Genomic DNA, 12,205 nt, shown 5'->3' with positions numbered 1-12,205 from the left:
TATCTCAAACAAACACAACAACATTTCAAATCTTAAACATAATAGTTCAATACAAGAAGTACAAGCCTCCATCTTCATCACTAGGTTTCTATCTCATTATTCTTGTCTTGCTGTGCTAGAAAGGGAACAGAACAAGAGAACAATTTTAACAAAAAAAAAAACCCACAAAACCAAACAAACAAGGAGAACTCCAAATCACCGGAATCGCTTCATCAATGAAGAGAGGGAGAGACAAGGAATCCGAACCCACAGAATTTCACTCAGAAAGTCCATTGGACCAATCAGTCTTCAGCAGCAGCATCTAAGAACTTTGTGGAGCTTTGAGTTAGGCAGGGAACTGTACAGAATATAAAGATGAAAAGTGTAAAAGATGAAAGAATTACCTGGGAGTGCAAAATCTGTAGTCAGATCTTTGACCTCATCTTTCTGCCATTGCATGGTTCCATCAGTGCAACTCTATTACGCTATGCTTCAGCTTTGGTGCATTATCGGCCGTGAAAAGCAAGTTAAGCAAGCTTGGACACTTATAAATCTCAAGATTCTCCAAGGATGGCCAGTTTAATAATTCATTTGCACAAATACTTTCTAACTTTGGCATATCAATGAGTACAAATTTCTTCAGTTTTGGAAGCACATGCGGATGCCCAATAGTCTCAGATTCCTCAAATATTTCTACAATTTCAGGGCAGTCTTCAATTTTTAAATATTGCATTTCAAGTTGATGGATTACCCCTGGAGGAAAAATCTTCTTCAACATTTGACAGCTACTCAAAACTAGAGTCTTAAGTTTGGTTAAGCATCCAGATTGCATTGGGACCTTCCAAATACTTTCCAACTTGGGTAAATTTTTCATGTATAAATGCTCCAAGTTCAATATTATTTTGCAATCCACTCTACTGATGATTGTTTCAATTTCATTGCAACTTTCAATTAGACAACTTCGGATCTGGGTCATGCTTGCAATTCCAAAGTCTGATAGTTGCTTGATATGCTTGTGGTTGACCAATTCAATTGCTTCAGCTTTAGCAAACACCTCAGGAAATGGAGGAGTTGCGCCTTCACCATTGCAGTATTTGATATACCTGGCATACTTAAAGTACTCCGGAATTTGAGGATGTTCTGGATTCTTGCAAGAAATAAGAAGTTGAAATGACTTGATCTGTTTGACGTTTCTCCAAAAGCGGCTGTTCTTCATAAAAGTTTGTAGAATGCCTGCATCGGGTACGTGGATCCGGAATGTAGTAGCCACCTCTATGACATCTACAACCTTATCAGCAAAGCATAACTTGAGAATCGTCAATCTTTTCAAGATAGCCACTTCTTTTATGATATTCTCAATCAATACCTTATTGGACCATTGCTCAAATTCTTTCATATCGATAACCAATTCTTCCAATGCAGATAGCTTTGAGATTATATCATGATTAAGATCCATCTCTGGAGTGCCATTTACATTTCCAGATTTCGTGAAGGATATCCGCAGACACCTTAGACCTTTCAAGTTTTTAATATGAGTTGGTATATTATGGATCCCACTACCCCGAATATCAAGCACTTCAAGATGTGGAAGTTCACCTACTGCAGAAGGGAGCTCCATCAAATATTCGCAATCACATAAATAGAGCACTTTGAGACTGATCAGCTTCGATACAGATATTGGTAATGACATGATTCCAGTTTGACAAAAGTTCAAAACTCGAAGTTTCGGCATATGGTCAAAAAATGATTCAGGGACTGTCGTCAGTTCCAAATTTTTTTGAAGGAAAAGCGTGGAAAGCATGCTACAATCTGGGCAATCTGGTAACTTGTCAAATTCATTGTCACTCAATGAGATACGATTCTTCTTGCTCCACGATTCTTCATCTAGGGCTTCTTGTAATGCTCCATTTGTTTTTACCAGATACTTACATTTAGGATCATCCGATGCGATATACAAAGCCACTTGTCTAATAAATTTGTGCATGGTAATGTATTTCTCACTCATAGTTTCTTCAAGTAATGAAACATTCTTGAGGTGACTCAAGATAAAATGCCCATTCCTGGCTTTCATATTTTTTGCATGATGATCATTGCCAAGGAAATCTTCTGCTGCCCAACACTCCAACAAATAATCTGTGTAAATGTCACTGTCTTCAGGATATAATGCACCATAAAGAAAGCATTTTTTCTGGGCATCATCCAAGTCATCATAACAGAATTTCAACATCTTATACATTTCCCTGATGCCTTGGCATTCTTTCTGAGGCCACATTCGCCAGCTGTTCAGTCCATCACTCCACAAGCACTCGCTGTTTTTCACTTTGAAGGTGTTTGCTACTTTTTCTATCAGTAGTGGAAGACCGCCACAATCATTGCATACTCGCCACGCAAGTGGTCCAATTTTTGGATTTTCAATAATTTTGGGGCATTCTAGGACATCTTGAAACATCTCCCATGCCTCATCTGCAGACAAATTTGTCACCTTGATCACTCTGTTCACCAATGAAGAACAAACGTGACCCAACCTAGTTGTCAAAACAATCTTGCTACCATTCTTGCCATCAGGAATTCCCATTTTATACAAATTGAGATCTTGCTTAACGTCATCCATAAGTAGCAAATATTTCTTATCCTTCAACTCCTCCGATATTCCATGGGCAACTTCATCGGCACGTTTGGTGCCTTTTATATTTAGTCTCAGTCTTCGCAGAACAGCCTGTTGCAAATGCTCTCTACTCAGATTCTCCTTGCTCCCTTCTGTTGAAACCTTCACCCAGATGACTATATCAAACATTTTGGCAACTTCATCATGGTTATTCAAGTTTAGCATTATGGTTGTTTTCCCAATCCCCAGAGTTCCATGGATTTTGATCCCCTTAACTTTGTCATTTCTTAGTAATCCCAACACCTGCTCAAGAGACTTTTGAAGCGTCTCAAATTTTTTGACATCTGGTGCCCTCATCTTCACGACAGGTTCTGGTGGTTGGTCAACCAGCAATTTATCCCTGATTTGATTGCTCTCTTCGAGAAGTTTGATTACTTGTTCATGCTTCTTTACCGACTCTTCTCTGAAAGTTGAAGACGTAGAAAAGCTAAAAGATGACTTCTCGCTTTCTTTGTCATGTTTGGCTACTAAATTATCCACTTGATCTTCAATCTCCATCACTCTGCGAATCCATTCCTTGTAAGTTTCAGATGGCACCTTCATCTTGTGCCCCTTGACTTCATTTTGGTAATCCTTTCTTTTAGAACGTAGCACTCCCACTGCCTCTTTTAAAGCATCCAGAATCTCCTTCACGCTATTTGAAGAGGCAAATTTTCTCATAAGTGGATCCCACAATGCTGGTTTAGCTTGGGACACCGAGCCCACCAAACCTGCTGTAGCCCCTACTGCAGCAGAGGCCGCTGCTACTACAGCTGCTGCTTCAGCCATGGAGAAACTTCAAAGTTCAAGCCTGTAAGAAAAAGTTGACAGAAGCAACAAACATTTAGATAAAATAAATACAGTGAGACTGGACTCAGAGCAAAACTATACAGCCAACAATCTTTAACTCATGTTCATCTCTCAATCTAATCTCAATTCTTTTTACCATAAGTCACAGTTGAGCTGCCACTGATAGAGGAGTGACAAGTTAGTGTACTAGAGACAATGCACTAGATAATTGCAAATAACAACAGAACTCTCTGGGGTTACCCTTTGAGTTTTCGACGAAAGAGATTAGAGAATTCTTTGGCAAGCAGATTTGTGAATTCAGATCTACATTTTGGGATGCCTAAAGGATACATCACAGAACTACAAATGCTTAATTCGAAGATCAAGCTCTTGAAGCCCTTTAGATCCAAATCCAAAAAGGAGATCGAATCAGAGTTCACTAGTTGTAGTCGGGTGTAAACCACAAAGTACTATTGTATTGAACCCAAATTATTGAAATTAATAAAATCAAATTATATGCATCTTTTTTTTATTCTGTACAGGAGGCTCGACAGAGATTACTATATTGCTAAATTGAAAGTCCTAGACTGCTAGCCTTTCATGAACACACGAATCAGAGAAAGAAAATAAAACGTCTGATTACATGGAAAAAAATTAAAAAGATGGATCTATGAAATATTAGAACAATTGTTGGATTTTCTTTCTTAAAGACTCATATGAAAGAATATTAGAGAACTACATACTGTACCCACCAAAATGGAAGTAATCAAGCATTGAATTTATCTATCAAAAAGAGTAACCAAAAGTAGTTGGATCTATAAAATTTTAGAACAACAATTGTTGGGTTTTCTTTCTAAAAGACTTAGATGAAGGAATATTGGAGAAGTGCCACCAAAATGGAAGCAATCAAGCATCAAATTTATCAATCAAACCCAACAAAAGCACATTTCTCATTAAAAAAAAAGAAGAAAAAAGCTCAAATAAAAGGGAAAAAGATATCAGACCACTACAAATAGAAACCCACAAACAAATTACTACTTACAAATTTGCTACTATTTTAAAATATTTGTTAGTTAATTTCTATCTTCTGTTGTGAAATAATTAAAATAATTGATTTCAAATTATAAAGTCAATTGCACTGCTAGTATATCCGCAAATCATTGGTAAAACAGATGCTTCAAATCTAAAATAAGCTGATTGTCTCACACACCGCTAATAGAAGATCGAATGCGTACCTTCTTCAAATCCTGAGTCTTTCAACTGTTCCTCGTTTGATTCTCAAGCTGTTCCAAGTTTCAATGCTATGAATTTCTTTTTTACTTTGAACAGACAATGCTATGAAGTCGGTCAACAACATTATACGTCAACCTATGGGAATTACTTAACGGGCGGAGAAAAATAAATTACGAATACACGGCGTCTAAGTTGGCTTGGGATGGCTCAGGTTAAAATAGTTATAAAAAAGATAAAATAATTTTTTTAATTTAATAAGATAAAATATTATAAAAATTAAAATAGTTAAAAAAGTTTATTTTTTAGACTAAAATAGTTAAAAAAACCAACTCACATCTCAAATGAAATCTTTGTAGTGAAGTACAAGTAAAAAATTATGAGGTACAAGTCTCACTTGCACCATTTTACATTTATATTTTTTTTTCTGTTACATTTTTATATTTGTATATATATTTTTTTCTGTTATATTGTTAAGTAATTCCTCCTAAATTATTTCCTAAATTTTACATCCAGTTATAAATTAATAAATAAATAAATTATATTTTTCACTTTTAATTTTACTCAAATTTCAGTTTGTTCAAGTAATTTTAATTTAAATAATTTAGTCTTTATATTTTAAGTTTAATTTTAATTTGGTCATTCAATCTAAATTTTCATTAATTTTTTCTACGTGTGTAATTTCAAAAGATTGGCAAGTATCTTAAAATTATTAATTTTAACATTTAATTTCAAAAGTAGAATCAAATTAAAACTAAACTTATAATTTGTAAGGACAAAATTATCCAAATTTAAACAACAGAAATTAAAATAAAATTTAGATCAAATTATAAAATTAAAAAGAGTAATTTATTCTTAAAAAATAAAAGTTACGAAAAATAAAAGAGAAATTACATGACTGTGAAAAGTGGTAAATTTATTTATCAAAAGGTGAAAGTGAAACTTTTGTTGTGATTTTATTATAAAAAATAAAATAAAATTATAACGCATATCTTTGTAATTATTTTTTATGTTCAGTATTGATTGGTAATTATCTTAAAAATAAAAATCAAATTTCACTCATGTTCACATGATCCTGTCATTTGAAAGAGTGATTCTATTTATACCATTACTTTATCTTTTTATATTCTATGAGATTTTTTTTTTCCCCTAATTTTACGCATGTGTGAAATTATCTTTAAGGATAAAATACTAAAATTAAATATATTTTATTATCTCCTTACACTCCTTAGTATTCAATCCCTACGGCTCTTCTTCTTTTTTCAAATTTTCTTCTCTCTTCCACATCTATTTTCAAAAAGTAAGAATTATAATGTTTTGATCATAGATGAAAGTAGTAGATGAAGAAATGGTGGTGAAGAACCATAAAAAAAGTGAAATTGTGATTTTTTTTTTTTTATTTGTTTGGTTGGTTTTCGTTTCATTTTTCTAGATTATTCTTCGACTTTTGTTCGGTATTTTCAAATCAAACAAATTAAAATAGTCCGGCATCACATTGCACAAAAAATATATGTTTGATAACCAACCGATGAAAAAAAGATACATTTCCAGTAACCCAAGGCCAAATTTTTTTAATTTGTTCGACTACTCATTACCGTGTATTTCCAGTTTTATTTTTTTATATTTTATATTTTTTTGTTTAGAGGGATTATGCTTCTACTCATTACAACAATGCTAGTACTTCATTATTAGTGGACTCCAATCATGAATACAAACGAGATTTGTTAAGTTTTTTTATGAATACAATTTTTATATGAACGACAATATATTGTTGGAAAAAAAAAGTTTGTTTGGTAACATGGCACTTGTTAGAATTTCCCATCTTTACCTTCACCTACTCCACTACACACTCCACTTCACCTACCTCCACTTCACCACACACTCCACTTCACCTAACCCACTATCACCTCCACTACACCTACTACCACATTTTCTTCTATATATAGATTGTATAGGAATTGTAATTTATCAATCTTGTAATACATCAAAATATCAATCAATAATACATCAATTTTTACATGGTATCAGAGCAAGTTTAAAAAACTTAGTATTTGTCGCTTCACCGGGGGGCGGCAACCTCGCCTTGGCCGCCCGCCGGACCTCAACCCATTCCGCTGATAAAATCAACAAAGATTTGTGCAACTAGTCATGTGTGAGGCAATGCTCCCAATCTCAATCAATCCACTGATTTCACTGACGACCTCTCCGTCCCCAGTGATGTTGTAGCTGAGCTCGAATGGCTCTCGGACTTCGTCGACGACTCGTTGTGGTTCTCGAACCACTTCGTCGACGAATCGTTCGCCGGAACTGTAAATCTGAGCCCCTTAACCACAAAACACATCAAGGTTTTCTTGCCACAGGTTTCTGTTACACCTTTCAAAATTGTCAGACCCAAGCTCCTAATGGCTTCTGCTATTTCAAGAAAATGGGTGCAGTCTTCACACAACATCTCAATCAGCATTTGCCCATTCATGTTGATATTCTCTATCATTATTGGACAAACTTTCATGTGACTGCCCACTTCCACTGCCCAGTTTCTCAGCATGCTTAGTGATGCTTTGCATAAAGAGCATGTGCTTGATTGTGCGCTCCAGCAGTGAATCAATACTGCACTTTGATCCATTGGGTACAAGGTCTCTTAGCTCCTTGATGCGATCTTGGATCAATTGTCTGTCCCTTGGCCTAGGCCTGCAATTTTCTCCAGAGCTCACACCACATGCTTCAGAGCTCAAGCAGTGCATTGCCTCCTTTTCCACGAAAGACTGATCAAATGAAACCAACCGCCGAACCAACAGTAAGCTTATCACAGGTTGGCTGTGGCATATTTTTCAGTAGTCAACAGGGACTTCACTGATTCACAGAATGATTTCTCACTTTTGACATCAGTTCCACCACGGCAAACATTAGCTACCACTGCTTCCAGAAGATGCTCCGAGCCAGAGTCTGCCGTCAACAGGCTACTACTGTCCATTACCTCAGGCATCTCAATAGCTATTTCAGTTTCAGTCTGAGTCTTTTCTGCTTCCCAATCACAGTAACTATTCTGTTTTTGAAAAGCTGGTCCAAGTACTTCATACAGCTCACAGTCAGCAGTAACTATTCTCTCTCAAACAAATTCACTTTCTCTCTCTCTCTCTCATCTTTCCACTTCCAAACCACTTTCCTTATTTCCCCATCTTTCATTTTGATTTCAAATATATTTTTATTATTTCTTTCTTTAGTTTTCTTTCACATTATTTTTAATCTTTTTCAAATTCCATTCATACCATATAGCTTTGCACACCAAACCATAATTTATTCATGTCGGGGCTCACCCCGATCACCATGTTTCCACATACAAAAAAAAAATAAAAATAAAAACAAATACAAACAAACAACCACATTCACAGGTGGGATTTTTCTTCTCTACTCTGCCGCCGGTCTTTTCTTCTTGCCTCCGTCCTGGGCGGTCCTTGCCGGTGTTGCCTCCGCGTTTCCCACTCCACTGGGCATGATCACTCCCCCATACTCCTCCACTGCAGCATATGGCGGACCTCCAAATCGGAACATTACGGTGGCCTTCCGCTTCAGCTCCTTATTTTCTGCTTTCAGCACACTTATCTCTGCTCGCGCATCCTTATACATGCGTTGGAGCAGAGCCAGTTGGGCGTTTAAATGCTGCACCTCATTTGTCCTACTCTGCAGCCGGTTTGACAAGTTTGTGACCGCCGTCATGCTTTCCACACATGCCTTCAAAGTATACTGATTGGCCTCCACATCCGACTGCACTGCCATTCTTTGCTCCACCGACCGCATCGAAAAGTTCAACGGAGCAAACTCCGGGGCGCTTGGTTGAGTTTCCAGTGCCACCGCACCAGTTCTCTCTCTCGTTGCCTCGTTGAGGTCGGGAAAGAGGGTGAGCAGCCCGCGGGAAGACGATGAAGCCATTTTCTGGGCAACAGAGTGTTACAGAATATCTCTCGCAACAGAGTGTTACAGACTCTCTCTCTCAGCACAACGAAGAGTTTTTTAGACTCTCTCTCTCAGCACAACGAAGTTTTTTTCAGAGGTTTCAGAATGGTATGCCTCAGCCTCAGCCTTCGTCTTGGTTAAATAGCCGAGGCAGCCACGCGTATCGCGTGCCTCTTGCCACCAGCCGACAAAACGGGCACGCAAGCCAAGGCACCCACGTGTCTCGCCATCATGTCCGGCACACCTTTTTATGGATTGGGCACGCCTTTTGATGGCACGCCTTTTGAAAAATTGAGCGCACCTTTTGAGGATGCGATTTTTTATGGGTCCGACAAGACTCTGTAAACTGTCCCGACATTGATTCCGGTTAGCTCCTTTATGGGTCCGACAAGACTCTGTAAACTGTCCCGACATTGATTCCGGTTAGCTCCTTTATGGGTCCGACAAGACTCTGTAAACTGTCCCGACATAGATTCCGGTTAGCTCCTTTATGGGTCCGACAAGACTCTGTAAACTGTCCCGACATTAATTTCGGTTAGCTCCTTTATGGGTCCGACAAGACTCTGTAAACTGTCCCGACATTGATTCCGGTTAGTTTCTACAAGGGTCCAGCAAGACTCCGTAAACTGTCACAACATTGTCTTCTACAACGGTCCGACATGACCCCATAAACTATCTTCTACAAACGGTCCGACATGACCCCATAAACTGTCTTCTACAACGGTCCGACATGACCCCATAACTGTCTTCTACAACGGTCCGACATGACCCCATAAACTGTCTTCTACATCGGTCTGACACCACCATACAGTGTCCTCTACAACGTTATGACACCCCATACAGTGTCTTCACCAACGGTCTGACACGACCATACAGTGTCTCATATCCTTTTTTATTTTTATGTATTTTCTTGTTTTGTTACTCTCTCCAAACTCAAGTTGGTTAGTTTCTCTCCTCCTTGAGTTTGCGGGGGGCTGTTAGAATTTCCCATCTTTACCTTCACCTACTCCACTACACACTCCACTTCACCTACCTCCACTTCACCACACACTCCACTTCACCTAACCCACTATCACCTCCACTACACCTACTACCACATTTTCTTCTATATATAGATTGTATAGGAATTGTAATTTATCAATCTTGTAATACATCAAAATATCAATCAATAATACATCAATTTTTACAGCACTGAATTAATTCAAATTTATTAGCATTGTATTACTGAACAGGCTTGACACAAATTTAAAAATCATTATTTGGAAGAAAGCGACTCTATAAATGTATAGCAACAAAACGTTAGAGAAATCTATTTTTTTCAGCAACATAACACCGAAAGAATGTAAATTGTTTAGCATTGTGTGATCAAACAGGCATTTCGCTATGGGCTCCACTCACTATCTTCTCTGTGTCTTTTTCTTTCCTATTGCTGCGTCTTTCTCTGTTCCCTTATTTTTCCTCAAAAAACTATTTGGTGTAAAGAGATGAAAGAATTTTGAAGAGTCTTACATTATGGTTAGTTTTGGTAATATAATAGGTATGATGAGAATCACATTTTTTTTAGTGGTGTAATGAGATGGAAGGTGTAAAAAGGTAAAGTAGTGGTATAAATAGAATCACTCCATTTAAAAATACACAAGTAATTCTTATGTAATTTAAGGAAAAAGACCACAAAATTAAACCCTTATATTTAAGTAATCAAATTGTTCAAATCATCGAATTTTCATCCTTTTATTTGGGAGACAAAATTCCCTCTAATTGTTTGTATTTTATTCTATGTACAATTTACTTGTTGATATTTGAAAATAAGCCTATAATCTTTTTATTTTATAGCATGTGTTTCACACTTATGGTTATTTTAAATGGAATGTCTAATGATTCAATTTAGTCTACAAATAACAAATAAGTTATGTGATTATTTTCAAATGATAGCGGATAATTCGCATGAGCGAAACCCCAAAAATGAATTCAAATTTGGCCAAATATAATTCAAAAATTTTAGGGGCACTTGCATGCCGATCTTATTAATTAAACTTATTTACTTACAAGTCTTAACTGATAAATTTATCATTATAAACTCATTCATTAATATCCATTATGTTTACTTATATTCACTCACTTACTTACATGAATTCACCATCCTCTTTCACATATACAAAAACAAGAGAAACTGATAAATTTATTACTGAAAAATAAACCTAAATCTGCAACGATGGTGGTGGATATGTAACGATGGAGGTGGTGGGTGGACAACGATGATAGTGGTGGTAGTGGTAGTGGGTAGACGGCGATGACGGTGGTGTGGTGGATGGATGAAGGTGGTGTGGAGGGTGGACAACAACGATAGTGGTGCTGGTAACTAGTCGGCGACAGTTGAAGCAAGTAGACGGCGACGGTCGAAGCAAGTAGATAGTGATGGCAGTGGTGGTGATATGAAGCTTTTAGAAATATTAGACTTTTGTATTCACATCTTAACATGAGAGAACTTGAGAAGCTAATAGAGTCCACCAGAAGTCCCATTTTAATGATCCAAACTGTTAAATTTTTATGACTCGTTGAATAGAATATTCACATAAAAAATTACGATGATCGGATATCGGTAGCTATATATTTGAATCAAATTTGTATTACAAAAAATAAATAATTATTCTTGAAATTTTATTTGTTGTCAAATTTATTTTTTTATTTTTTTGAAATAAATATGTTTCAAATATATAACTACTGATGTCCAATCATTTTAATTTTTTACATGAATATTCTACTTAACAAATCTAAAAAAGTGAGCAGTTTGAATCATTAAAATCGAATGGGTCTACCAAGCTCAAACGCTCTAAGATAACAATTTAAGAGAAGCCAAACCGTTTCAGTAAAAATTTTCAATGCAGCCATTTTGTCACATTATGTCCATTTTCTATTATTAAATACATATATGACCTACTGAAAATAAATTAATACAATAATTAATCCTAAAATTTCTTTTTCTTATCAACTTAAGAAATATGTATGTAAAGGAAGGAGTGTTGATTTTATTTATTTATAATAAAAATGAATTTGTGATTAATTTCATCAATTTATTTGTCAATCAGATCCATATAATGTATGTAATAGCAAAAAGTAGACATAATGTGACAGAATGGTTATATTGAACCAATTGGTGAAGTTAGAGGGCTTAATTGAACGAAATTTTAATTTAGGGATTTAATAAGAAAACATATAAAATTTTGAGGATTTTGATATAATTTACTTTAAACTAAATTCTAAGTTTTTAAATTTCATATTAAAGCCAGAAATTAGTGAAAAGTCTTACTGAATAATTTTATTCTATGATGAATCTTATAAAAAATTATTAATTAATATACTCCCACTTATATTTTGTAATGGATTAATAGAGTTATTTTTTCATATAAATCCTCTTTGTTTTAAATATATTGAGTTGTAGGACTTTGATATATTTGAGTTGTAGGACTTTGATATATTGTTAGAAAATGAAGTTATATGTTTTTTAAATGTTGACAAATTTTCATGGTTGTGTTTTCTTGTAGACATGAAAAAAAAAAAGAAAAAAGAAGAATTACTTGGAGGAGATTTACATGGTACGTGTATCATAAATGG

General features: G+C 35.7%; 1 protein-coding gene across 2 annotated transcripts; it reads right to left on the bottom strand.

Moving 5' to 3' along the window:
• Positions 1 to 4,789, bottom strand: LOC114281228 (disease resistance protein RPS2). 2 transcript variants are annotated; one of them, XM_028223671.2, is made up of 3 exons: positions 4,648 to 4,789; positions 384 to 3,434; positions 1 to 308 (listed from the first exon to the last, which is right to left on the bottom strand). In XM_028223671.2, the coding sequence occupies exon 2, from the start codon at positions 3,410 to 3,412 to the stop codon at positions 446 to 448; it is 2,967 nt and encodes a 988-aa protein (XP_028079472.2). In that variant the 5' UTR covers positions 3,413 to 3,434; positions 4,648 to 4,789; the 3' UTR covers positions 1 to 308; positions 384 to 445. The 2 variants fall into 2 exon arrangements, with proteins under 2 accessions (XP_028079472.2, XP_028079473.2); XM_028223672.2 differs by having other exon boundaries at positions 1 to 301.
• Positions 4,790 to 12,205: the final 7,416 nt, after the last annotated feature.

The sequence above is a fragment of the Camellia sinensis genome, chromosome 2 (assembly GCF_055761805.1).
Source record: "Camellia sinensis isolate YWXY chromosome 2, ASM5576180v1, whole genome shotgun sequence".
Lineage (NCBI taxonomy): Eukaryota > Viridiplantae > Streptophyta > Magnoliopsida > Ericales > Theaceae > Camellia > Camellia sinensis.
The sequence above is the reverse complement of the archived record's forward strand: the minus strand, read 5'-3'. Positions and strand labels throughout refer to the sequence as shown.